The sequence below is a fragment of the Hevea brasiliensis genome, chromosome 14 (genome assembly GCF_030052815.1).
Source record: "Hevea brasiliensis isolate MT/VB/25A 57/8 chromosome 14, ASM3005281v1, whole genome shotgun sequence".
NCBI classification, from domain to species: Eukaryota; Viridiplantae; Streptophyta; class Magnoliopsida; order Malpighiales; family Euphorbiaceae; genus Hevea; species Hevea brasiliensis.
Genome location: NC_079506.1, coordinates 8,068,200 through 8,094,590, shown reverse-complemented (window position 1 = coordinate 8,094,590; position 26,391 = coordinate 8,068,200). Strand labels below are relative to the sequence as shown.

Sequence of the window (26,391 nt, the reverse complement as noted above, 5' to 3'; positions counted from 1 at the left end):
TTAAGTATCTAAACATTAATAAAGGGGTAGAAATGATAAGGGTAACATCATCCTAAATACTCCTTTATAACAAATGTGTACAAAAGTAATTGAATTTAAGAAAGACAAAGAAAACTGATAAATGGGTTATTTTGTTATTGCTCCAAGCTATATATGCTACTTACTAACCAATGAGGAAATAAAGTGAGCAGATTTTGGTATAAACTAAAAAATCGAATAGAATTAAGTCAATTTAGTTTAATTAGTTCAGTTTTAAAATTCAATTAGTTCTGTTCAGTTTATAAATTTTGATAATTTTAGTTAATCGGTTCGGTTTGGTTCGATTATTTTCATAAAAAATAAAAACAATTGAACCGAACCCAAATTATATATATATATATATATATCAAGGAAATCCCAAGATATTTGAGTTATGATTTTTAAGGTTTTTTTTTATTTTTTTGTTATTGAGATTTAATGTTGAAAATATGAAATTTTATAAAATTTGATTTGATTTGTTTAAAATCAAATCAAACCGATATTTATCAGTTTGATTTGGTTTGGTTCCCTATTAATGATCGATTTGGTTTAATTTTTAAAATTCTTGATTTTCATATTTATCTATTCGATTCAGCTCAAAACCGAACTGACTATTTGCACACCCCTTCGAGGAAATGGCACATAAGCAAACTAACTAAACATACTTAACTGACTAATAATGAAGCTTAGCTGATTAATTATCTTACTAAGCTAAAAGTAGATAAATAAATAGTTTTTATTGCAAGTAATTATGCATTAAAAAAAAAAGAATTAAATTATGGGATTATATATATATAATAGACAAGATAACACACGATATAAAGGTATGCAATGTATCATAAACAAATTTTAATCTTAATAATTTTAACTAATTTAAAAAAATTTATTACAATTTTATTTAATTAATTAAATAATCATTGTTATGTATAAAGAAATTCAATGACTATATTCAGTAAAGATTTCTCATTAAGTGAATTTTTAAGTTTATGATTTAATAATTATTTAAAGTTAATATTTTAATCTGTTGAATTTATTAAGTCTTTAATATAAAAAAAATTATAAGAAGTATTAAATAAAAAATGTAACAAGTATTTAATAATTATATAATCCTCCCCTATTCTCCTGCTTCATTAACTTCAAATCCCAAAAGAATTTCTACAGAGAGTGGGAGAGAGTTGAATTTCAAAGAGACGCAGACTATAGAAATGGGGATGCGGGCTAACGTGCGCAGGGAGTTGGTGCTGCAATTGTTGTTAACGCTTTGGATTTGGGGAACTGTTCGGGTGAGTGAGGGAATTTGGTTAAATCTGCCGGCATCGGGGACGAAGTGCGTTTCCGAGGAACTCCACACCAATGTTGTCGTATTAGCTGATTATGTTGTCGTTTCCGAGGACAACTCTCGCCTTCCAACCATCTCTATCAAGGTCCCGTTTCTTTATTTGATTCAATTTTGATAATGTTTGTCTTTATGTTTTGGATCTCTGAAGAGTCAGGGCATTGCGTTTTGGTTTCTGTGAGTTGGGTTTCTTTTGTATAGCTAGAAAAAGAAACCCTTTTTGAGAAATGATTTTCTGACCTTGAATTGGATGGCAATTGGGTTTTCGAGCTATTGATTTGTGATGTGATAGGGATCTATTCATTCATGCATACTGCATACACCATTGCCTGGTTTTACTGTGTAGGGATAGTGTTTAGATGTTAGAAAAATGTAAAGTTAATACTTAGGCTTTATATGATAGTGGTTTATGACTTGAAGAGTTGGTCAATTTGGCATTAGGCACCTTGTTTTATATTGATGATATGGGAGTTTGTGCAGGAAAATAATGGAGAACCGTTAGTGGTAGCATAGTTGAAGAACCTTTTATTTGCTTAGTGATTATTTCTACTTCTTGAAAATTTGTCTGCTCAATTAGCCTCTCTGGAATGAAGCAACTTTCTGCTGAATCTTTGGTATTTGTTCATGTTATGAAGAGGTGGGGTGGGGTTGTGTCAGTTCAAAAGATTACCAATCAGAGATTTAGAGAGAATTGAAGGAAATAATTCTAGTTGATGCCTAAAAAGTAGAGTGTGAGGGGTATAGGAATATTCTAAAACATGATGCTTGGCTTTAGGTTAACCTGTTCAATTGGTAAACTTGAACATTTACTATTTAAGTAAGATTGGTTTTTATTTTTGAAGAGCCTTTTTACTTTCTTAAGAGAATGAATTTGCAAATTTCTTCTATTGGATGTATAGGAAAGCTTTAAGTAATGTTGTGCCAAATCAAATGAAAAATTAGTTTTAAAAAACTGGAAAAAAGGAAAAAGTAAACCAAGAAGATCACCAAAATTATTAAATTGTAATTATCCCATTTCATTGATCAATAGCCTTAGCTACAGTATTTAGCATAGCTGTGGCACTGGCTTAGCAATAGTCCCTTATTCTTGAATGGCAAAGCAAACAATGAAATTGATTTCTCTTTCCTTTTCTTGTTTGTGGAAGAACTGCAGTTTTGGATTCTTTTTTTCTTTTTTTTTTTTTGGGGTTACAAGCTGCGTTAGATCTTTTATTTCACTTATTTATTTATTTATTTATTTTTTGGTTAAATTTCCTACTGCAGGCAGAAAACCCCATTAAATTCAAAAAAATTGCAAGTAAATCCCAAATAATAAAGAATTAATAATTAAGTGATCCTCAAACTTTTTTTTTCTTTCTTTTATTTGCATCATTATTTTTTATGGGAAAGAGTTCTTTCATTTGAACTTGTATGAACAAATAGTAACTAGTATTTGTCTCATGTTAATTTGTTTTCTCCAACAGGTGACGTCACCATATGGGAACAATCTTCATCAAAAGGAAAATGTGACGCATGGTCAATTTGCATTCACAACTCAAGAGGCTGGCAACTATCTGGCTTGTTTCTGGGTGGGAGGCGATAATCAAGGAGGTGGAGATGTAAGTGTCAACCTTGACTGGAAAACTGGAATTGCAGCGAAGGATTGGGAATCAGTTGCAAGGAAAGAAAAGATTGAGGTAAGCACCATAAGATGCATTGTCATCCCTTAAACTGGACACACATGCAAAGACAAGAAAAAAATAGAGGAGAAATAGGAGAAGAAAATATGATAACACCTGCTGCAGAGTAGACATTGAGAGTGAATTCTGGAAAAAATGCTGTGAGTTATTGTTTTTATCTATAGGTCAAAAACTTGCACAAAACTTTCATTGATTTGTGAATTGAATGCCTTCTTCCTTAATATCATCTCAGTTCTGTGGGTAATTTGCATTATAAATGAAATCGACACAGATGCTGGACTAGTATTTAATATGTTGTAGAGCTGTTAACCCAAACAAATGTGCATGAATTTTTAACAAGAGACGAAGAAGATGTTTTAATGGTCCATAACCTTTATTTCGACAAATAAAAGCTTGAGGAAAACCTTATCCAGATGCTAAGCCTAGAATTTTTACTTTGGCTGGTCTTGGAGTTTAGCTTCTTGTTAGGGTAAAACTAGTGAGGGTGGGAATTTGACAGGAACAAATTTTACACAGTAAAGTATTTGCCTGGGCTATTTAAAAGTTTATTAAATATGTGTGTTTTGGTGTCTGTGTGCATGTGTATTGTGTATTTGTTTCCATCTATTGAAATTCATCATGCATACATATGCTTTCATAATATCCTTATGTAGGGTGTTGAACTTGAGCTGAGAAAACTTGAAGGAGCAGTGGAGGCCATCCATGAGAATCTACTCTATCTCAAAAGCAGGTAAATATTTATTTATTAATGCGTCTATCTGATAGCGCTCAACTCCTAATCACTTTCTTTTAATTAATATTTTCTCCCTTCTGTTGGTTATGCTGGCAGAGAAGCAGAGTTAAGGACTGTAAGCGAGACAACAAATACTAGAGTAGCATGGTTTAGTATCATGTCCTTGGGTCTCTGCATCGTGGTCTCGGTTCTGCAGTTGTGGTATCTGAAAAGTTTCTTCCGAAAGAAGAAGCTTATCTAGATATTGCTAATGAATAGTAAATTCCCCAGCTCTTTTATTTTCCTTCAATTCTTTTCTTTGTATGTTGCAGAAGAAAATTTTTGATAAGATGAATAGAGAATGTTATTGTTCTCATTGAAAGCGAAGCTCTTCATCTTTAACGATATAGACTAATGCATCCTGTCATTTTTGTTAACATCTGCCTCTGAGGGTTGCTTGATTCTATTTCGCATCTTAGCCTTGTAAATGAAAAGGTGTTATTTGTTAACAAATTAAAGCAGGAAAATTCATAATTTGGCATTCATCACCATAACAGCAGAAAAAACAATAGATTACACTTTCAAAATTAAGTTTCATGTACTACTAAAACTATTGATTGTCTTGAAGACTAATCAGTAAATATAAAGAACTCTGGCAGCAAGTGTCAGGAGCCTAAGTTTCTGGATTTAGAATATTAACTGAAGCTCATTTTCTTTCACTTTTGCTTTTTTACTGGTACCTTTAATCTAGCGATAGCTAGAGTGTTTTGAGGTGCATGGTAGTATTCTCAACAAAATATTGCCATTTGAAATCCTAGTGAAGTTCTGCTGCACACACTCTACTAGAAGAGTTAAATGACTCGTGACATTAAACAGTAAGGGGTTCGGATAAGGAAATGTTTTCAAATGGAAAGCTTCTTGGAAAGGGCTTCATATCAAAAAGCAAAAGGTAATTTGATTAAAGATTGTTATAAAGAAAAGATAATGGGACCTATAGTTTTTTAATGCAGATCCAGGTCAAGAAATCCATGCTATCTTCCATCCCAGGAATAATAACATCAAAGACACAAAGGGAATATATCAATATCTGAACCAGGTACAAGAGGCAGTGAAACACAGCGTGCGCGTAACAGCCAAATTAAACTTCTTTAAGCTGAATAAAAGTGCAGCAGCTCCTACTATCATCCACACCATTCAAGGTACAAAACGAAGCATGCAATGGGAGTAAGAGGTTGCTTGCCTAAAGAGAATGGCAAGCATGGCTGCAGCCTGCAGGTCACCATTTTGTGTGGTAATTGTCTCACTTAATTTTGTCTCACTAACTACTGTAAAGTACATAAGAGAGCGACTTGCTGGCCATACCATGTAAGATTTATTCTATTCGGACAATCTCGCTATTCATGCGTTGAAACGTGCAGATATCATCATAGAAATCATCTGCATTGCTATGGTTGCTCTTCATTTGAGCAGTCCTTAGTACCATTGACTTTATACTCCTCCCATATTTCAACAGTGACTCAAGGGTGCTCATCTTCTGTTCAGCATTTAATGGTGATCTGATTGTGACAGCTACCTTCTCCAGACAAGGAATCACAAAGCCTGACTCCACCTGCAGAAAGACAAAATGCAGCTCCATTAATGCCTGCAATGTCGAGGATTCACTTCAAGCAGGATGCATTAAAAGCATTGAAATTTTTTCAAATACTGGTCATTTAGTTTTTGCAACTCACATTTTTCAGGCTGTTCCTATGGCAAAAAGCAGCAAACATTGCTCCATGGATATCAAACTCTTGCAGCTTGGGATGGCTATTAAAAAAATCAACAATGTCTGTCTCTGGAAAGGGCTCAAGGAGGGTATCAAAATCCCCTGTAAATTCAACCTTCATGTATAGATGCTTGACCTCTCTTGCCCACTGAAGCATCTTGCTTATTGCATCCCAACACCACTGGACTCCTCTAATAGACAAGAAATCTAAAGCTGCAAGCTTTCCAAAATCTACCATGTAGACTCTCCCTAAAAGCGCATTTGCAAGATCTTGATTAAATTACAGTCAATACAAATCATCAGGCAGTCTTTTGTTGGTGAGAAAGCCAAGTAAAAAAATGACATTTTCAAGGTTCATAATAACAAATTGTTGTTGGAAATCAATAGCTTACCAGCATTATTGGAAATTGAAAGTTTCTTCAAGAAGTTAGTCTCAGGAACCCTGATCCAACTACAACCTTGTGTCTCCAGGAGTTCAATTTTTGGGCAAGTTACTGTAAGTGAGCAGTCACCCAAGCCGCAAAAGTCCAGCTTACACTTCTCCAAATGTGGTAGCGCGATTGAAACAGATCTTGTTCCTTCACAACCAAGTAGTAGCAAGTTTTTCAAATTAGGACATGCCTGAAGAGCAGCACATAGTGCAGGATCTTCCAATCTAGCACCTATAATCTCCAGGTTTTGAAGTTTTAGAAAGGTGTTCCACATGGGAGAGTTTATCATTAAGACTCCCCAAAGCTTTAAGGATTCCAAATTCTTTGCAGCACTGATGCAATCCAATTTTGAGGGGCTTTCGACGCAAGTTTGGTATTCAGCAAGATTGTCCATTCTAAGCTCAAGATGTTTGAGGGATGAACCTGCAAGTAGTAGCCATGAGGCAAGCCCTGTGCTTGAGAAAGGGCTATACACAACAAGCTCCTCTAATTGGAAAATGGAAGATATCATCTTGAACACAATGCCATCGGGGTGATCGATACCAGTGTGGTTGTCAAAAGAGTTGCGAGGGAAGTAAAGGCTTTTGATATAAGGTAATGAGTCCTTCCATCGCCTTGATACACAGGTACAAAGTGCCACATCCTTGGCATTCTTCACATGCGACAATATGCACTGAACAATTTTATCCGGAAGAGATTCCATTCTATGATTCAAACAATCAAACAGAATTAGTTTAATGACCAATACTAAAAAAGGAAACATAATAAAACTGAATCTGATCATCCATTAAGAATGAAACACCAAAAGATTTTGTGGAGACATTCATTTGCTATAGATTGGAGGGTGAAATCTACCAGAACTCCAAAATTTACCAATCTAATCTCTGTGCTCATATCATATTCTATCTTTTGTCATAACAAATTGAAAATTCTGAGGGCGGCAAAAGGCATCTTTGGAAGCCAGGAAAGTAAGCGAAGGAACAAAAAGTTAACAATTTAAGGAAGCCAAATATCCACCCGTCTCCAGTTCAATAAATTAACAATTTAAGGTCAACCCATGTGAAATTTCAAGAATTACACTATCCCAGAACCCAAACAGAAAAATTCCTTGAAGCTTAAATCCGCAAATTTAATCAAAATGAAATGGGACAAATATCCATCTCTCACACCCAAATGCATTTCAAACAATTTAGTCTGGGATTTTGGATGATAAAAAATAGATCAGAGCTTCTGGGTCTTTAAGGGTATGGTTTCAAACGGAAAAAAATCTGCGCTTTCCGATGCATTATATAAGAAATGTGAAGTAAGAGACAGCAAAAAGCAGCGCGCTCATGCTTCTCACTTTTTAAAATTTGAAAACTATCGAAACGGTATAAACCAAACGGTATAAACCAAACGGTATAAATTCAAGACTTTGAATTTATCTGCCGTTTTTGTTGTTTTCTTATAATGTAAAAGGCAAAGATTCTCTGTGTCTCAGTCATAATTGTCTCAGTCATATATCGTTGTAATTTTTATTTAGAGCATTCATTATATACATTTTAATTAATTTCATATAAATTTTGATATAAATATTTAATTTAATTATTATAAAAATATAGTTATGGTAATTTATAAATTACTTGTGAACTGCCACGTCTCATAAATTAGGTTCCAATGACATACATATATTTCGACCTCCATCCCAAAAGCATATAAATGTATAGGCATATCAGTTATTTTCATACATGCTGAAATGGATGAGCAAAAGAAGCAAATTCAATATGCTACTGTAATTCTGCAGGTTAAAATTTGTAATCATTGTTACCAATCCAATCAAATAAAGAATGAACAAGGTTTCAGTCAAATCAGCGGTCAAAACTGTTTATCAGTCATCAGCCAATGAAATGTGTATTGACACTACATAAGGAAGTGACTTGCTGGTCACAATGTAAGCTTTATTCTATTCGGACAATCTTGCTATTCATGCGTTGAAACCTGCAGATATCATCAAAGAAATCATCTGCACTGCTATCGTTGCTCTTCATTTGAAGAATCCTTATTACCATTGACTTTATGCTCTTCCCATATTTCAACAGTGACTCAAGGGTGCTCATTTTCTGTTCAGCATTTAATGGTGATCTGACTGTGACAACTACCTCCTCCAGACAAGGAATCACAAAGCCTGACTCCAACTGCAGAAAGACAAAATGCAGCTCCATTAATGCATGCAATGTCGGGGATTCACTTCTAGCGGGAAGCATTAAAAGCATTGAAATTTTTTCAAATACTAGTCATGTAATTTTTGCAACTCACATTTTTCAGGCTGTTCCTATGGCAAAGAGCAGCAAACATTGCTCCATGGATATCAAACTCTTGCAGCTTGGGATGGCTATTAAAAAAATCAACAAAGTCTATCTGTGGAAAGGGCTGAAGGGTATCAAAATCCCCTGTAAATTCAACCTTCATGTGTAGATGCTTGACCTCACTTGCCCACTGAAGCATCTTGCTTATCGCATCCCAACACCACTGGACTCCTCTAATAGACAAGAAATCTAAAGCTGCAAGCTTTCCAAAATCTACAATGTAGACTCTCCCTAAAAGCCCATTTACAAGATTTTGATTAAATTACAGTCAATACTTATCATCAGGTAGTCTTTTGTTGATGAGAAAGCCAAGTAAAAAATGACATTTTCAAGGTCCTTAATAACAAATTGGTGCTGCAAATCAATAGCTTACCAGTATTATTGGAAATTGAAAGTTTCTTCAAGCAGTTCGTCTCACGAACCCTGATCCAACTACAACCTTGTATCTCCAGGAGTTCAATTTTTGGGCAAGTTAGTGTAAGTGAGCAGTCACCCAAGCCGTAAAAGTCCAGCTTACACTGCTCCAAGTGTGCTAGCGCGATTGAAACAGATCTTGTTCCTTCACAACCAAGTAGTAGCAAGTTTTTCAAATTAGGACATGCCTGAAGAGCAGCACATAGTGCAGGATCTTCTAATCTAGCACTTACAATCTCAAGGTTTTGAAGTTTTGGGAATGCATTCCACCTGGGAGACTTTATCATTAAGACTCCCCAAAGCTTTAATGACTCCAAATTCTTTGCAGCGCTGATGCAATCCAATTTTGAGGGGCTTTTGATGCAAGTTTGGTATTCAGCAAGATTATCCATTCTGAGCTCAAGATGTTTGAGGGATGAACCTGAAAGTAGTAGCCATGAGGCAAGCCCTGTGCTTGAGAAAGGGCTATACACAACAAGCTCCTCTAATTGGAAAATCGAAGATATCATCTTGAACACAATGCTATCCGGGTGATCTATGCCAGTGTGGTTGTCAAAAGAGTTGCGAGGAAAGTACAGGCTTTTGATATAAGGTAATGAGTCCTTCCATCTCTTTGATACACAGTTACAAACTGCCACATCCTTGGCATTCTTCACATGCGACAATATGTACTGAACAATTGCATCCGGAAGAGATTCCATTCTATGCGGACAACAATCAAATAGAATTAGATTAATTACGAGAACTAAAAAAGGAAACATCAACCATGTAAAAACACACAAAATAAAACTGAATTTGGTCATCCCTTAAGAATTAAACATCAAATAGATTTTGTGGAGACATTCATTTACTATAGATTGGAGGTGAAATCTATCTAAATTCCAAAATTTTACCAATCTATTCTCAGTGCTCAAATCATTATTCTATATTTAGTCATAATAAATTGAAAATTCTGAGGGGAAAAAAAGCACCTTTGGGAGCAAAGAAAGCAAGAGAAGGAACAATGATTTTCCCTTCTTCTTTAATCTAAATTTTTAGATAATGCACTATTTGGAACCCCCGAATACCCTGCTCGGGTGGAAAGGAAGGGGGAAACTCCGATCAGGAGGGTGAATGTCTCATTTAATTTTATGCCACCATCCTAAATTCTTTGAAGCATGTCTCTGAATCCATAAACAAGAAAAAAAAAAAAAAAAACCCTTTCTTCAACCAATTCTGTGCGTGCTTGTAATACCAAAATCCAAGTAAAAGAACACACACACGTTGGAATGAATTCAAAGTATTTCAACAATCACCTTGGAACCACTTCCGGAAAATGTTTGCAATCATAGCACCAAGTGATCTATTTAAGGAACCCAAATGCACTAAAATGAATGTTAATTTTCATATGTTTAAGGAACCCAAATACCCAACTCACCCATCCATCTCCAATTCGAGAGATTAACAATTTAAGGCCAACACATATGAAAATTCAAGAATTAGCAACATCCCAGAACCCATGGAGAAATTTTCCTTGAAGCTTCAAATCCACAAATTTAATCAAAATAAATTGCACAAACATCCATGACTGACACCCAAAATGCATTAAAAAAAGGACATCGGAAAGATAGATAGGAAAGGCAATATGGAGCTTACAATCAAGAATTTGAGTCTGGGATTTTGGGAAATACAGGATTAGATCTGAGCTTCTGGGTCTTTAAGAAAATGATATAGCTTCTCAAACAGAAGAAAATCTGAGCTTTCCAATTCCAATGCATTATAAAAGACTGGGAAGTAAGAGATAGCAGAGTGCGGCGCGCTCATGCTCCTCACTTCTTTAAATTTTGAAAACTATCGAAATGGTATAAACCAACCTCATTCACAAAATGCCCGCTTCCTCTTCAAGATTTTGAATTTCTTTACCGTTTCTATTCTTTTTTTTTTTTCAAAATGAAAGGTAAAGATTCTCTGTTTCTCGCTCATAATTGTTTCATGGACACGTTTATCATGGAGGGAAACGTGTAATATTGAATGGATATGGATCACTGTGATTTACTCTATTGGCTGGGTGTTGAGTTTTTTTGTGGGTCCCATTAATCGTTTCGGCCATCTGTGACTTGATTAGCATACTATTCCGTCTCATAAACATAAATTTATTGTTTCACTAATTTAAAAAATAATTTAATAATATAAATTATTTAATTTTTAATGATGCAATATAAATAGAGTATATATTAAAAAATATCTAATAAAATTTATTATTTTAAATATATAAATTAATTTTTAAAAGTATACAAAAATAAAAATAAATCTATTTTTATGAAATGAATGAAGTAAAATAATATAAAAAGTCAATTATAAAGAAGAAAATGTCTTACGATTAAATTCTGAAAATAATATAATTATTAATTAAATTTTTATATTTAATTGATATTATTATTATGAATTTATTGGTAATTGAGTTAATTTGAAGTATTTATTAAATACAGATATTTAATTAATAATTATGTCAATTTTAACATTTAAATACAAAAATTAATAATTTTTTTTAGATTTTTTTTACAAATAACCAAATATAAATAGCAAATTATTTTAAGTAAAGTATCTTATTATTTATATTTCAATCAAAATTATTTTCTTACTTTCTGGTACTTTATTATTATTTTTTTAAACTTTCGTGATAGCAACGGGTTGTCCGTAACTCAGCCAAGCAAATTTTTAACAGAACCATGGGGTATGAAACACAAGTAAAACACAAATAGCTAACTGAATAGTAACAAGGTTGCTGAAGCTGATATTATTTGGCATGGTTACATGATCCCCGTGATTGAAGCAAGCTGTTAGTCCACTGTCATTTCTTCCAATGAAATATTTCTCAGCCAACTGATTGCAGTCATAGGAAACATATATCTTCAATTCCCTTTTGAACTCTGCCGGAACAAGTTCCAAATAAGAAATTAAATGTATTAACTATATGGCCATGGAATAAACTGCTTCAAAAATAAAGAATAAGGATCCACCACAATGTAAAGTATAAAAAATATAGCAAACTTAAGAAAGAATTGTACCGACCTTACTCCACAGCTTGTTTCCTCTGAAATTTCCTTCGCAGCCTAGCTGTGGTCACCACCACAAATAAATAAATTCTGTCACCCATGTTGCCCAAGAAACGGAAGTAGGCATTCCTCCATGACTCGTTGAAGAATAAAGTAGCCCAAAATCCCCAAAACCCTGTAAAAAATCCACCAGCCACACTGATGTAGAATGAAGGCTTCTCCTTGAAAGGCTTGAATCCGTGCCTATGTTCCTTTTCTTGAACTCCATCATTTTGGCCTTTTGATTTCCTGTCACTCCTGCATTCTGTTTTTTCCGGTGATTCATTTGCAGAGCAATTCTTTGCAAGTGGAGGACCACACAAGTTATGATTTCCGATGAATGCATATGCACTAAAATTATTAGGTGAGGGAACTTTACCAGACAAATTGTTATATGACAAATTCAATCCTTCAAGACGAGTTAGATGAGAAATGCTGGGAGGAATGGTGCCAGAAAGCTGGTTGCTTGATAAATTTAGATATTTTAAGGATTTCATGGCTCCAATATCGCAAGGAATAGGTCCCTTCAGATAATTGTTGGAAAGATTCAGATGCGTCAATCCAATTAGGGTGGTAACTTGTCTTGGGATCTCCCCGCTTAGCATGTTATGTGAAAGATCCATTTTCTTGCTGGAGAAATACCTACCTCGTGACTTCCACATTCGGCGTTTTAGTTCATCATTTGTATATATTGAATAATCTTCTTTGACATTTTCAACTTCTTTCTCAGCCATTGGAAGAAAATTATCGATGCATAGTGGAATTGGTCCTGATAGTGAATTGAAAGAGAAGTCCAAGTAATGTAGGTGTCTCAGTTGACAAAGTTGCACTGGTATATTTCCTTCAAAAGCATTGTCATGTAACGAAATCTGCTGCAAATTCTCTAAACTTTCCCCTAGCCATGTCGGTATGCTCCCAAATAATGAATTGTTCCCAAGAGCCAGGAGAATCAAACTTTTGCAGTTCTGCAAGGATTGCGGTATCACTCCAGACAAGCTATTATAACTCAAAAACAACCATTTGAGATTAATTAGACGGCCAATTGACTCTGGGATTTGACCAGACAATTGGTTGAATCTTAACTGAAGATAAACTAAATTTTGCCCATATATCCAACAATCTGGAAGGTTTCCAGAAAGATTATTTCTGTGACGTAATGCATTACTTTCATTCATCATATCACATATGGGAGAAATTGGTCCTGAAAATTGATTGTTGTTTAAGAATAGCATTTCTATTGTTGGGGGGAACTGAGGTAGATGACCTTCGAATTCATTTTCACGTAAATCCAGTGTCAACAAACTCGCTTTTGATGATAAATCAGGTAATTCCCCTGTAAGATGGTTGTGAGAAAGATCCAAATACTCCATCGATGGAGAAATATTCCAAAACCAATCAGGTACAGTGTCTGATATACTTGGGTTAGAAATATAAAGTTTCAAAATTCTCTTTTGGTTTTGTAGCCACTGGGGAAATCTTGGGCCCATTTCGCAATTTCTCAAATTTATGACCTCGACTTGAAAATCAGGAATCCAGTTTGAGCTCACGTTTAAAATTAACCTGTTGAATGACAAATCAAGCACCCGCAATCTACAAAAATTCTGTAAATGAGCTTCAGTGATCACACCATCCAAATCATTCCAAGCAACATCCAGGACAACTAATTTTGAAAGTTGAGGAAAGATTCTTTCTAAAGATCCATTCAACAGAAGATTGTTGGAAAGATGGAGTTCTCTCAATTCCCCAGTCAGACCTAGGGTTGCTGGTAATGGACCTTCAAGATCATTGGATGAGAGATCCAGAATAGCAAGAGATGTCATCATGTTCCCAAAACCATGAGGAATAGTACCCTTGAGATGGTTGAATGAGAAATCAAGCACAACAAGAGATGTAAAATTCACAATGGTATGGGGAATGGAACCTTGCAAGGAGCAAGTTGTGAGATTAAGAAGACTAAGAGTATGGCTAACCTCAACCAACCAATTCGGAATCTCAGAATGATAAAAGCCATTGTAGGAAAGGTCAAGGACTTCTAGAGAAGAAAAATTTAAAGATGGCAAAGATTGTGGAAGGCTATGAAGTTGACAAGAGACTAAACGCAGCTCTACCAAAGAAGGTAGCATGTTGACTGCGTCTAGCAAGTTAACTACGTCGCCAAGATATACAGTACTCGGATCGGATCGAGGACTTTCAGTGAAGAGAGACCCGAAAGCCAATCAAGGCTGCTGGCCCTGAGAGCAGATTGGTTATTGCTCAAGTCAAGAGTCTGCAAACTAGACAAGTTTCCAAGATGCTAGGGAATGGTCCCTCTAAAATTGGCATGAGACAAGTTAAGATATTTTAAATTAGAAAGTGAACCAATGAACTCAGGGATTAGAGTTTGATAGAAATCATTGTGGCTCAAGTCTAGATGACTTAGATATGGCAAGTGAACCAAGGAATCCATCAACTCACCTTGCAAGAGCTCAGAAGGATCCGGGCTGTGGAGATCAAGAGAGATGACATTGCCTGTTTCCTTGTTGCAACCAACACCTTTCCATTTGCAGCAATCTTGTTCAGGTACCCATGAAGAGAAACGATACAAAGAAGTATGAAAACCATCTTTGAGCATGAGAAGTGCTTTCTGCTCGCTTTCTCTGCAGTGGACATTCAATGCTTGGACACCTGAACTGGATTCACTGGTTACCATGAATGAGAACCCGATGCAAAAGAGAATTAGTACAAGTTCAGAAAATAAACTTGTCATTGTGAACATAGGTATCAAGAAAAACTCTAGTCAGGTTTCAATTAATTATGACTTCAAAGTGAAAGAATGTCATAGACCCAAATCAAGTCTATAACACTCTCACCATCACCCTGCAAGTCTATAATATCACCAGTCACTGTATACTTTGTTTCCTATGGATGACCCATTCAACTCAACCGTATACTTATAACAAATAATTAAATTTCCAAAACTCAAACGTTTATCAGGATTCTAAAGTTAAATTCCAAGCTCATCTGTGATGTTTTTATTGATTTAATAAAAAAACAATTGATGTGTTTTACTTTTCATGAACGTCATACTTTATGATATAATTTTATATTGCAATTACATATTTTTATACTGCAAAAATACAATTTTTTTCTCGTATTGATATGTTGAGCTACGTATTTGGAAGATTAAATGGGCCACTACAAGGTCTTTGCAAGTGGGCCTTGGTGATTATAGCTGGGCCCATAAATGGTTGCTGGCTCATTTTGAATGCATTTAGTACATCTAAGTTTTTTTTTATGGATATTTTATATTGTATTTTTCTAATAATTTTTATATTCATTTCCTTTGAAATAAATATGTGTTTTAATAGATTTTAAGTTTTTATTTTCTTTGTGAGGATCTTGCCTTTAAAGTATAATATAATATGCAGATATTCTTCCATTAATAAGAGGATTAAAATTGGATGGTTACCACAAACTCTTATAAAAATTTTAAAATCAAAAAATGATAAATCGTAACGAAGAGGAAAAGTATGTGTTCTATTGATTAGTCAACTCAAATGCTTAATCAATATAATTGGATCATTTACATTAAGATAATAATTATTATTTTTTTATGCAAGCAATTTATTTTAAATTTATATTTATCTACATTAAAGAAAGTTCTCTCATTTGTTTTTAAAAAAAAACATTGTTTTTGCAATAAAAAAACTAATGCAAATTGAATTAATGAAGGGTAAGGATTATTTTTATATTATTATTAATATCTTAATTAAATATATTATATAAAAGTTATTAAAATTAATTAAAATTAAATTTAATATTTTTAGTTTTAAAATTTTAAAACATTTAAATGGCTTTTTTATATTGGGTTCTTTTTACATTTAGACTGAAAATCTCAAATATACAATAAGGTTGTAACTTTGTTGCTGGAATCACTTTTGCTTTCTGAGTTAATAACTTTGCGTATCTAATTAAAATAGTAGTTGTCCAAATGAACTTATTAATTATAATCATTATTTTAATCCAATATCTTAAAAAAACTTATATATGAATTAATTGCCCTGTTTGATATTTTTTTTTATTATAGAGATAGGAGACAGGATACTTGATGTCTCAGGATATATATATATATTATAGTACTCACTGCTCGTGGTTCGATATTTCACATTAGCTGTGGAGTGTGTGTGGTTATATAACAATAGAGACTTTGTTAAGCTTCATGATTTTAACAGCAGTCAATTACTATCACTGATTTGTGTGTATAAAAAATACAATGGGCCATAGAGTCTAGGTCCTGTAATACCCCTAATTTTTAAATTTATTATTTTGTGGGTAAATATTAATATTTTATTTTATTTAAATTTTAGAAAATTATTTGAAATTTTTTGGATTTTAGAAATCGGGTTCGATTTTCCGAAAATATAAAATTTTGATGATTTTTTAAAATTTATTTAAAGACCACGTGGCAAAACTAAAAATATATGTGGACTCTACGAATTTTTCTGAGTTTTCTAAAATTTTTTCGAAATTTTTAGGCCTCATTTTCAATCCCAAGACAGAGTAAAAATTCAAAATTTTGTATCATAAATCGGACAGGCCGAATCAAACCGGATCGGATCTGACCTGTCGAATCGTACTGGCCATTTCTCTTTTCTTCTTCCTCCTCTCGCGCTCGACACTTCCTCTCTCCCTCCTTTTTTCTCTCTCCTCTCACCCCCACTCGCCACGCCGCCGCCACCCCAGCCCTCCCCACTCACCGGTGCGCCGCCCCAGCACCTCCCAGCCGCTGGCCGAGGCTTCAGGATGCCGGAAAAATGCTCGTGAAGTCCCCCCCTATGCGCGCGTGTCGCTTTGCCTTCCCGGCCAAAATCCGACAGATCCGGCCACCAATTGGGACGGGTCTTATGTCAAACCTCATCTAAACCTCGAGAACTTTCCATAAACACTAATAACACCAAAATCCATCGAGCGGTTTGCCCAATTTTTGTCTGAAAAATTTTAGCCCATTTCGATTTTTGGGCTAGATTTCTCACAAACCGTGAACTCTAAGAGAAAACTGAGAGTACCAGAGCACTCCACTCGTCGAGAGCTTTGCGACAATATAAATTTCAAAATTTTCCGACACCGCTTTTCGATGGGTCCCAAGAAATTTCGTAGTATTTTTCTGAACACTAAATGAGTTTAGAAAATTCAGCAAAAATTATATACTAACCCCCTGTGTTGTGGGCTTCTTATAGGTACCTTCAATTCGTGGAAATTCAATGGTTGCTCAGGTCTGTAAATTTCAGACCAGACAGACAGACTACCGAAAAAGTCTTAGAATTGGACCAAGATTTTGGCTATCTCACCGTTGTCAGACATCCCGAGCGTGTTCCCGAGGTCGGAATCAGCATAGGTAAACCCGAACCTTACTTTTTCTTAATTATTTAGTGCTTGAATTGGGTTAAAAATCCATAAAATATTCAAGGGAGCTTAGAAAATTATTATTCCTTTTGCATTAGCTTAGTAATATTGCTAAGGACTGCGGGGCAAAGTTTTACAATTTTTAGAGCTCATTTGGGTAGTTTTTGCAAAAGGGTTAATTATGAGGACTAAACTGTAATTTTTCATATTATGATTGTTGACTGTTTGGATGGGCCCAGGAGGGGCTGTGTGATGTGATTAAGTTATTGGTGTATGGTTTGTGGATATAGAAGTGCGTTTTAAGCCCTTTTATAAGTTGGGTAGGTCCTAGGTATAGGGGAGACTCTGCCAGATTTTCGGCACGACTTAGAACATCTTGGGTCTTTTCTTAGTTTGTATTGAGTCAAATGTATTAAATGCTTGTAATAAAATTACCAGGTGAGCCGAGACAGCCTTCCTCCTCCGCCCAGCCGCCACAGTGACTTCGGTTGAGTCTGTGAGTAAAATATTCATTTTAATTGTAATTTCGATATTACTATATGTTCAAGCATGCCCATGCATCACTTATAAATATGTATCTATGTAGTTAAACACTAGGCACGTTTTATGTTGCATTCATAAATTTTGAAGTGTCATGGATGCTGTTTGTGGTAATTTGGAGCAATGTGTGTGCGTGGCGGGCGTGTGATATGTTATTGGATATGGACAGGACGGGTAGACACGGCTTGAGAGACACTCGCTGGGACCTGGTCCTGCGGGGTAGACACTGCTTGAGAGACACTCATTGGGACCCCGTATTTGGTTTATTAAGCGAAAGTCTGGCTTGAGAGGCACTCGCTGGCAGAGGTTGGATTAAGAGGGCTGTATAGGGAATCAGCTCTCATATATGTATTGTTTGACAGCTTTGGGTGTGTGAGTACTCCAAATTGCTTTTTTGATGTAATTTGTATAAAATTTATGACGGTGTTGCATTTCACTACACAGGGTGCATTAGCTTTAGATAGCTATAGAGATTACGGTTAAAATTGATATTTTACTCTCTGAGTCGAACGCTCACTCCTGTTCACCTTATTTTTCCAGGATACAGGAGATTTCTTGTTGAGTTCTAACCTACCTCTCTCCCTTGCAGGTCGTCTATTAATGTCTGTAATGTTTGTATAATTCTGTTAACTCCTAGAATTCCGCATGTGTTAGAAATATTTATTTGATTTGGGTCTGTAATATATTTGCCATGTTGGACCTGTAAACTTATTAAATGCATGTATGTTGGACTGGATGAGGGAGCCGAGCTCCCATTTATTTTTATGGCATTATGATTATGTGGAGGGTGAGCTGAGCTCCCCAGATGATTATATATTGTGTTTACAGGTCGGGCGAGTCAAAAACTCATCGTTAAATGGTTCATTTTATTGCCGGATTCTGTCCTATTGAATTCTTGAAATTGGACCCAAATGGGCCTTAGAGTTGGGTTGAGGAATAGATAGGCTTACTACTGGCCTCGGGGGCTTTAGGCTGACCCAGGTCCTAGTGCCGGTCCGGCCCATAGGTTGAGTCGTGACAGGTCCGATGTGGTGGCCCTAAGTTAAGGTTTGCGAGTGAGTCGGGTATGCCCCATAGATTGGCGCTTTGGCATCTTACATCGGTTGTAGAGTGGATTATATAGAATGAAGACTTTGTTAAAATTCATGGTTTTAACAGCAGTGCATTGTAATCACTGACTTATATATGTGCGTTCTACTTTTGTAAAGAAAAAAAAAAAAACTCATTTTATTTATATATTTTTAAATTTCACAAGAAGCCAAATTTAATCTTTCAGCTTGACAAAAGCAGGGCTAAGATTTTCAATAAGGGAATGAGAAAACCAGAAATATAATTCATTTACCCAACTTAAGACAAGTAAAAACTTGTTGTAAATAGACTATAAATAGAGCAAAACATGACAATTTTTAACTTAGCCAAGTAAATTTTTAACAAACCAACAGAACAATTAAACAAGTAAAATTTGGCAAAGTTACATGATCTCATGATTGAAGCAAGCTCTTGTTCCACTGAAAAATTTCTCAGCCAACTGATTGCAATCGTTGGAAACAAAAATCTTCGAGTCCCTTTTAAGCACTCAATTTCTACGAGTTTGAACTCTGCCAAAATAAGTTCCAAATAAGATATTAAATTCATTAACAATATAGTCTTTGATAGATAGGGGAGAGGGGAAAAACTTGTACTGACCTTACTCGACAGCTTTCTCTCCGTGAAATTTCCTTCGCAGACTTGTTTTGGTAATTACCCCAAACACATAAATTCTGTCACCCATGTTGCCCAAGAAATGGAAGTATGCATGCCTCCATGACTTGTTGAAGAATAAAGTAGCCCAAAATCCACAAAAAGCTGTAACATATCCACTTGCCACACTGATGTAGAATGAAGGCTTCTCCTCAAATCCATGCCTATGTTCCTTTTTTTGAATTCCATCATTTTGGCTTTTTGATTTCCTGTCACTGTTGCATTCTGTTTTTTGCAGTGATTCATTTGCAGAGCATTTCTTCACTAGTGGAGGACCGCACAAGTTATGATTTCCAATGAATGCATATGCACTAAAATTATTGGGTGAGGGAACTTTCCCAGACAAATTGTTATATGACAAATTCAATCCTTTAAGATGAGTTAGATCAGAAATGCCGGGAGGAATGGTGCCAGAAAGCTGGTTGCTTGATAAATCTAGATAATCTAAGGATTTCATGGTCCCAATATCGCAAGGAATAGCTCCCTTCAGATAATTGTTGGAAAGATTCAGAAGCTCTAATCCAATTAGGGTTGTAACTACTCCTGGGATCTCCCCATATAGCCTGTTATGTGAAAGATCTATAACCTTGTCGGAGTTATATCGACCTTGTGACCTCCACATCCGGCTTTTTAATTCATCATTTGTATACAAAGAATACTGTTCGTGAACGTTTTCAGCTTCTTTCTCAGCCATTGGAAGAAAACGATTGATGCACGTTGGGAGTGGTCCCGATAGTGAATTGAAAGAGAAGTCCAAGTAAGTTAGGTATCTCCATTGGCAAAGCTGCGCCGGTATATTTCCTTCGAAAGCATTGTGATGTAACGTAATCGCACGTAGATTCTGAAAACTTTCCCCCAACCATGTTGGTATGCTCCCAGATAGTGAATTGTTCCCAAGAGCCAGGACAATCAAACTTGTGCAGTTCTGCAAGGATTGAGGTATCTCGCCAGACAAGCTATTATGACTCAAAAACAACCATTTGAGATTAATTAGATGGCCAATTGACTCAGGGATTTGGCCAGACAATTGGTTGAGTCTCAAATCAACACAAACCAAATTTTGCCCATATATCCAACAATCTGGAAGGTTTCCTGGCATATTATTTCCGTGACGTAGTGCATTGCTTTCATTCATAATATCACATATAGGAGAAATTGGTCCTGAAAATTGATTTTCGATTAGAAGTAGAATTTCTATTGCTGGGGGGAGCTGAGGCAGGCGACCCTCAAATTCATTTCCACTTAAATCCAATTTCGACAAACTCGCTTTTGATGATAAATTAGGTAATTTCCCTGTAAGATGGTTGTTAGAAAGATCCAAACGCTTCATCGATGGAGAAATATCCCAAAACCAATCAGGTACGATGTCTGAAATACTTGCATTACCCATATCAAGTTCCGAAATTCTCTTTTGGTTTTGAAGCCACCAGGGAAATCGTGGGCCTATTTCACAATTTTCCAAATTTATGGACTCAAGTTGAAAATCAGGAATCCAGTTTGAGCTTACGTTTAAAATTAACCTGTTGAATGACAAGTCAAGTACCCGTAATCTACTGAAATCCTGCAAATGAGCTTCAGTGATCACACCATCCAAATCATTCCAAGCAACATCCAGGACAATTAATTCTGAAAGTTGAGGAAGAATTCTTTCTAAAGACCCATTCAACAGATTGCGGGAAAGACGGAGTTCTCGTAAGGGTGAGTATTTGAAGTTGTGCAATTCCTGAATCAGACCTAAGGTTGCTGGTAATGAACCTTCAAGATAATTCACCGAGAGATCCAGAACAGCAAGGGATGTCATGTTCCCAAAACCATGAGGAATAGAACCCTTGAGATAGTTGAATGAGAAATCAAGCACAACAAGAGATGTAAAATTCACAATGGTACGGGGAATGGAACCTTGCAACGAGCAAGTTGTGAGATTAAGAAGACTAAGAGTATGGCTAACCTCAACCAACCAATTCGGAATCACAGAATGATAAAAGCCATTGTAGGAAAGGTCAAGGACTTCTAAAGAAGAAAAATTCAAGGATGGCAAAGATTGTGGAAGGCTATGAAGTTGACAAGAGACTAAACGCAGCTCTACCAAAGAAGGTAGCATGTTGACTGCGTCTAGCCAGTTAACTACGTCACCAAGATATACAGTACTCAGATCAAGGACTTTCAGCGAGGAAAGACCCGCAAGCCAAACAAGGCTGCTGGCCCTAAGAGAAGATTGATTATTACTCAAGTCAAGAGTCTGCAAACTAGACAAGTTACCAAGATGGCTGGGAATGGTCCCTCCAAAATTGGCACGAGACAAGTTCAGATATTTTAAATTAGGAAGTGAACCAATGAACTCAGGAATTTGAGTTTGGTAGAAATCATTGTGGCTCAAGTCTAGGTGACTTAGATATGGCAAGTGAACCAAAGAATCCCTCAACTCACCTTGCAAGAGCTCTAAAGGATCTGGGCTGTGGAGATCAAGAGCGATGACATGTCCTGTTTCATTGTTGCAACCAACACCTTTCCATTTGCAGCAATCTTCTTCAGGTACCCATGAAGAGAAACGATCCAAAGAAGTGTGAAAACCATCTTTGAGCATGAGAAGTGCTTTCTGCTCGCTTTCTCTGCAGTGGACATTCAATGCTTGGACACCTGAACTGGATTCACTGCTTACCATGAAGAAGAAGCCGATGCAAAAGAGAAACAGTACAAGTTCAGAAAATAAACTTGTCATGATGAACATAAGTGATGAAGAAAAACTCTAGCCAAGTTTTAATTAATTGTGACTCCAAAATGAAAGAATGTCACATATATATAATTAGATAGGTCTTGTGTAGGATAATTTTTTTGCTAATAAATTTATGCCACACATACATTATTAGAAGAGTATGCGAAGACTTGACTCCAAAATTCGCTATCATTTTGCAGTGAATTTTACGAAAATAAATTTCACATTTACGAAGACTTGACTCCAAGATTTGGAGGGTTCACATTTACAGATTTATCCTTCATTACATGCTTGGCAGCTTGATTTGAGTTTGTCTTTTTTGTCTTTTTACATGTGGCTCTCCTTTATTTGTGAACAGCCCCTCGATAATTGTGGCTCCAAAAGGAAGAATGTTCACATATAATTAGGTGAGAGTATGCAAATTTTTGCAATAGTGAACAAGCTGAGACATCAATAATATCGATGCTGGCATCAATTTAAGATATTAATTAAATATAAAAATTTAATTAATAATTATATAAATTTTAAAATTTAATTAAAAAATTAACAAATTTCAATTTTTATTTTACGATTAACCCTGATATAAATAGTAAACTATTTCAAGTAAATTATTGGATTATTTATATTTCTAATCAAAATTATTTTCTTACTTTCTGTTTGTTAGTTACTTTATTTTTATTTTATTTTATTTTATTTTTTTTCTAACTTTCGTGATAACAACGAGCCGTCCGCAGCACAGCCAAGCAAAAATTTAACAAAAATATGGAGTATGAAACATAACAATTAAAAAAGTAAAACATAAGTAGCTAACTGAATAGTAACAAGGTAGCTCAAGCTGAGCAAATAAAAAAAGGAGGTAGCTCAAGCTGATATTATTTGGCATATTTACATGATCCCCATGATTGAAGCAACCTCTTATTTCACTGGCATTTCTTCCATTGTAATATTTCTCAGCCAACTGTTTGCAGTCAGAGCAAACATATATCTTCAATTCCCTTTTGAACTCTGCCAGAATATTTCAAATAAGAAATTAAATTTATTAAGTGTTTAGTTTTTGATAGACTGGGGGGAGAAGTGTGATTAGCAACATGGCTATATGGCCACGGAATATACTGCTTCGAAAATAAAAGAATAAGGATCTACTACAATGTTAAAGTATCAAAAATATAGCAAACATAAGAAAGAATTGTACTGACCTTACTCAACAGCTTGTTCCCTCTGAAATTTCCTTCGCAGCCTAGCCGTGGTAACTGCCACAAACACGTATATTTTGTCACCCATGTTGCCCAAGAAACGGAAGTAGGCATGCCTCCATGACTCGTTGAAGACTAAAGTAGCCCAAAATCCCCAAAACCCTGTAACAAATCCACTAGCCACACTGATGTAGAATGAAGGCTTTTCCTCGAATCTATGCCTATGTTCCTTTTCTTGAATTCCATCATTTTGGCCTTTTGAGTTCCTGTTAGTGCTACATTCTGTTTCTTCAAATGAATCATTTACAGAGCAATTCCTTGCAAGTGGAGGACCGCACAGGTTATGATTCCCAATGAATGCATATGCACTAAAATTATTAGGGGAAGGAACTTTCCCTGACAAATTGTTATATGACAAATTCAATTCAAGATCAAGTAGATCGGTAATGCTGGGAGGAATGGTGCCAGAAAGCTGGTTCCTTGATAGCTTTAGATAATGTAACGATTTCATGGCCCCAATATCGCAAGGAATAGCTCCCGTCAGAGAATTGTTGGCAAGATTCAGATAATTCAATCCAGTTAGGGTTGTAACTTCTCTTGGGATCTCCCCACTTAGCATATTATGTGAAAGATCTATCCTCTTATATGCCATATTATATGAAAGATCCATGCCTTTATATGAAGGACCATAAGTAACTAGTGACCCTGTCCACATCTGGCTTTTTAGTTCATCCTTTGTATATGAAGCATAATCTTCATGAAGAGAAGGTTCAGCTTCTTTAAAATTATCGATGCACTGTGGAATTGGTCCTGATAGCGAATTGGAAGAGAGGACCAAGTAATACAGGTGTCTCAATTGACAAAGCTGCAATGGTATAATTCCTTTGAAAGCATTGTGGTATAACGAAATAACCTGCAGATTCCCTAAACTTTCTCCCAACCAAGTTGGTATGCTCCCAGATAGTTCATTGTTCCCAAGATCCAGGAAAACCAAACGTCTACAGTTCTGCAGCGATTGAGGTATCTCTCCAGAAAGGCTATTATTATTCAAAACCAACATTTTGAGATTAATTAGATGGCCAATTGACTCAGGGATTTGGCCATACAATTTATTGGATCCTAAATTAAGATGAACCAAAATTTTCCCATATGTCCAACAATCTGGAAGGCTTCCTGATAGAACATTTCCAGGCAAAGAAAGATAGAGTAATGTATTACTTTCATTCATCATATCACATATTTGAGAAATTGATCCTGAAAATTGATTGTTGTATAATGATATTCTTTGTATTGTTGGGGGAAACTGGGGCAGGTGACCCCCAAATTCATTTTCACCTAAATTCAGTGTCATCAAACTTGTTTTTGATGATAAATTGGGTAATCCACCCCTTAGCTGGTTTTGAGAAAGATCCAAATGCTTCATTGATGAAGAAATATCCCAAAACCAATCAGGTACAGTGGCTGATATACTTGCGTTAGACATATCAAGTTTCAAAATCCTCTTTTGGTTTTGGAGCCAGTGGGGAAATCGTGGACCTATTTGGCAAGAAAACAAATTTATGGACTGAAGTTGAAAATCAGGAATCCAGTTTGAGCTTACATTTAAAATTAATGGGTTCTCAGACAAGTCAAGTACCTTCAATCTACTGAAATTCTGAAAATGAGCTTCAGTGATGACACCATCCAAATAATTCCCAGCAACATCCAGGATAACTAATTCTGAAAGTTGAGGAAGGATTCTTTCCAAAGACCCATTCAAGTTGTAATTGTAGGAAAGACGGAGTTCTTGCAATGGTGAATGTTTGAAGTTTGATTCCTGAATCAGACCTAGGGTTGCTGGTAATGGGCCTTCAAGATAATTGGATGAAAGATCCAGAACAGAAAGAGATGTCATGTTCCCAAAATCATGTGGAATAGAACCCTTGAGATTATTGTATGAGAAATCAAGCACCACCAGAGATGTCATGTTCCCAAAATCATGTGGAATAAAACCCGTGAGGTTGTTGTATGAGAAATCAAGCACAGCAAGAGGTGTAAAATTCACAATGGTATGGGGAATGGAACCTTGCAACCAGCAGGTTGTGAGATTAAGAAGACGAAGTGTATGTCTAACTTCAACCAACCAATTCGGAATCATGGAATAAAAGCTATTGTAGGATAGGTCAAAGATTTCCAAAGAAGAAAAATTCAAAGATGGCAAAGATTGTGGAAGGTTATGAAGTTGACAAGAGACTAAACGCAGCTCTGCTGAAGAAGGTAGCATATTGATTGCATCTAGCCAGTTAACTACATCGCTAAGATATATAGCACTCAGATCAAGGACTTTCAGTGAAGAGAGACCCGAAAGCCAATCAAGGTTGCTGGCCTTAAGGGGAAAGCCTTTACCAGTACTCAAGTCAAGATACTGTAGAGCAGAAAGATTACCAAGACGACAAGGAATGCTCCCCTTGAAATTGGCGTGTGACAAGTTTAGATATTTTAAATTAGAAAGTGAACCAATAAACTTAGGAATTTGAGTTTGGTAGAAATCATTGTAGCTCAAGTCTAGATGACTTAGATATGGCAAGTGAACCAAAGAATCAACTCACCTTGCAAGACCTCAGAAGAATCTGGGCTATGGAGATCAAGGGAGATGACATGGCCTGTTTCATTGTTGCAGCCAACACCTTTCCATTTGCAGCAATCTTCTTCAGCTACCCATTGTTGACCCCGTGTGGCTCAAAATGAGTATTGATTTTGATGATAACAAAACTCAAACAAAATCTATCTAACCCAACTTTAAAGTGATGTGTAGATTCCTTTTCTTATTCCTAAAGAATTTTTGAAGTTCCATCTAAAGAGGAAGAATACTCAAAGGCATCTCAAGACAAATCCAAGATGAGAAAGGACAAGATTATGCAAGCCAAGACTCAAGGTAAAGGTATGAAAGACATAGAATTAGAAATTGAGTCTTAGGTCTTATGTGAAAAGAATAGATGAGAGTTTAGTTGAATGGAGCTCAAAAATGAAACTTTATTTCTGATTAATGACCTTGGATACTGCTATTGGA

The 26,391-nt window shown here is 35.7% G+C and overlaps 6 protein-coding genes across 8 annotated transcripts; 1 reads left to right on the top strand and 5 right to left on the bottom strand.

Annotated features, from left to right (window-relative positions):
* The first annotated feature begins 1,137 nt into the window (after positions 1–1,137).
* Positions 1,138–4,127, top strand: LOC110649128 (transmembrane emp24 domain-containing protein p24delta3). Its single transcript, XM_021803561.2, has 4 exons — positions 1,138–1,442; positions 2,818–3,030; positions 3,687–3,763; positions 3,863–4,127. The coding sequence occupies exons 1-4, from the start codon at positions 1,224–1,226 to the stop codon at positions 4,005–4,007; spliced, it is 654 nt and encodes a 217-aa protein (XP_021659253.1). The 5' UTR covers positions 1,138–1,223; the 3' UTR covers positions 4,008–4,127.
* Positions 4,128–4,807: 680 nt separating this feature from the next.
* Positions 4,808–7,290, bottom strand: LOC131173338 (F-box protein At1g10780-like). Of its 3 annotated transcripts, none has more exons than XM_058135608.1 (4): positions 6,797–7,290; positions 5,903–6,645; positions 5,476–5,780; positions 4,808–5,354 (listed from the first exon to the last, which is right to left on the bottom strand). In XM_058135608.1, exons 2-4 carry the CDS (start codon positions 6,642–6,644, stop codon positions 5,118–5,120), a joined length of 1,284 nt encoding a protein of 427 aa, XP_057991591.1. In that variant the 5' UTR covers position 6,645; positions 6,797–7,290; the 3' UTR covers positions 4,808–5,117. The 3 variants fall into 3 exon arrangements, with proteins under 3 accessions (XP_057991591.1, XP_057991592.1, XP_057991593.1); XM_058135609.1 differs by having other exon boundaries at positions 6,815–7,289; XM_058135610.1 differs by having other exon boundaries at positions 4,869–5,354; positions 5,476–5,759; positions 6,797–7,278.
* Positions 7,291–7,684: 394 nt separating this feature from the next.
* LOC110667821 (F-box protein At1g10780-like) lies at positions 7,685–10,554 on the bottom strand. The gene is made up of 4 exons (XM_058135660.1): positions 10,336–10,554; positions 8,660–9,402; positions 8,237–8,517; positions 7,685–8,115 (listed from the first exon to the last, which is right to left on the bottom strand). The coding sequence occupies exons 2-4, from the start codon at positions 9,399–9,401 to the stop codon at positions 7,879–7,881; spliced, it is 1,260 nt and encodes a 419-aa protein (XP_057991643.1). The 5' UTR covers position 9,402; positions 10,336–10,554; the 3' UTR covers positions 7,685–7,878.
* Positions 10,555–11,752: 1,198 nt separating this feature from the next.
* On the bottom strand, positions 11,753–14,463 carry LOC131172684 (receptor-like protein EIX2). The gene is made up of 2 exons (XM_058134193.1): positions 14,229–14,463; positions 11,753–13,806 (listed from the first exon to the last, which is right to left on the bottom strand). Exons 1-2 carry the CDS (start codon positions 14,461–14,463, stop codon positions 11,753–11,755), a joined length of 2,289 nt encoding a protein of 762 aa, XP_057990176.1.
* A 4,586-nt stretch (positions 14,464–19,049) lies between these two features.
* Positions 19,050–22,215, bottom strand: LOC131173355 (receptor-like protein EIX2). The gene is made up of 2 exons (XM_058135644.1): positions 19,383–22,215; positions 19,050–19,294 (listed from the first exon to the last, which is right to left on the bottom strand). The coding sequence occupies exon 1, from the start codon at positions 22,162–22,164 to the stop codon at positions 19,384–19,386; it is 2,781 nt and encodes a 926-aa protein (XP_057991627.1). The 5' UTR covers positions 22,165–22,215; the 3' UTR covers positions 19,050–19,294; position 19,383.
* Positions 22,216–23,346: 1,131 nt separating this feature from the next.
* Positions 23,347–25,993, bottom strand: LOC131172683 (receptor-like protein EIX2). The gene is made up of 2 exons (XM_058134192.1): positions 25,931–25,993; positions 23,347–25,746 (listed from the first exon to the last, which is right to left on the bottom strand). The coding sequence occupies exons 1-2, from the start codon at positions 25,991–25,993 to the stop codon at positions 23,347–23,349; spliced, it is 2,463 nt and encodes an 820-aa protein (XP_057990175.1).
* Positions 25,994–26,391: the final 398 nt, after the last annotated feature.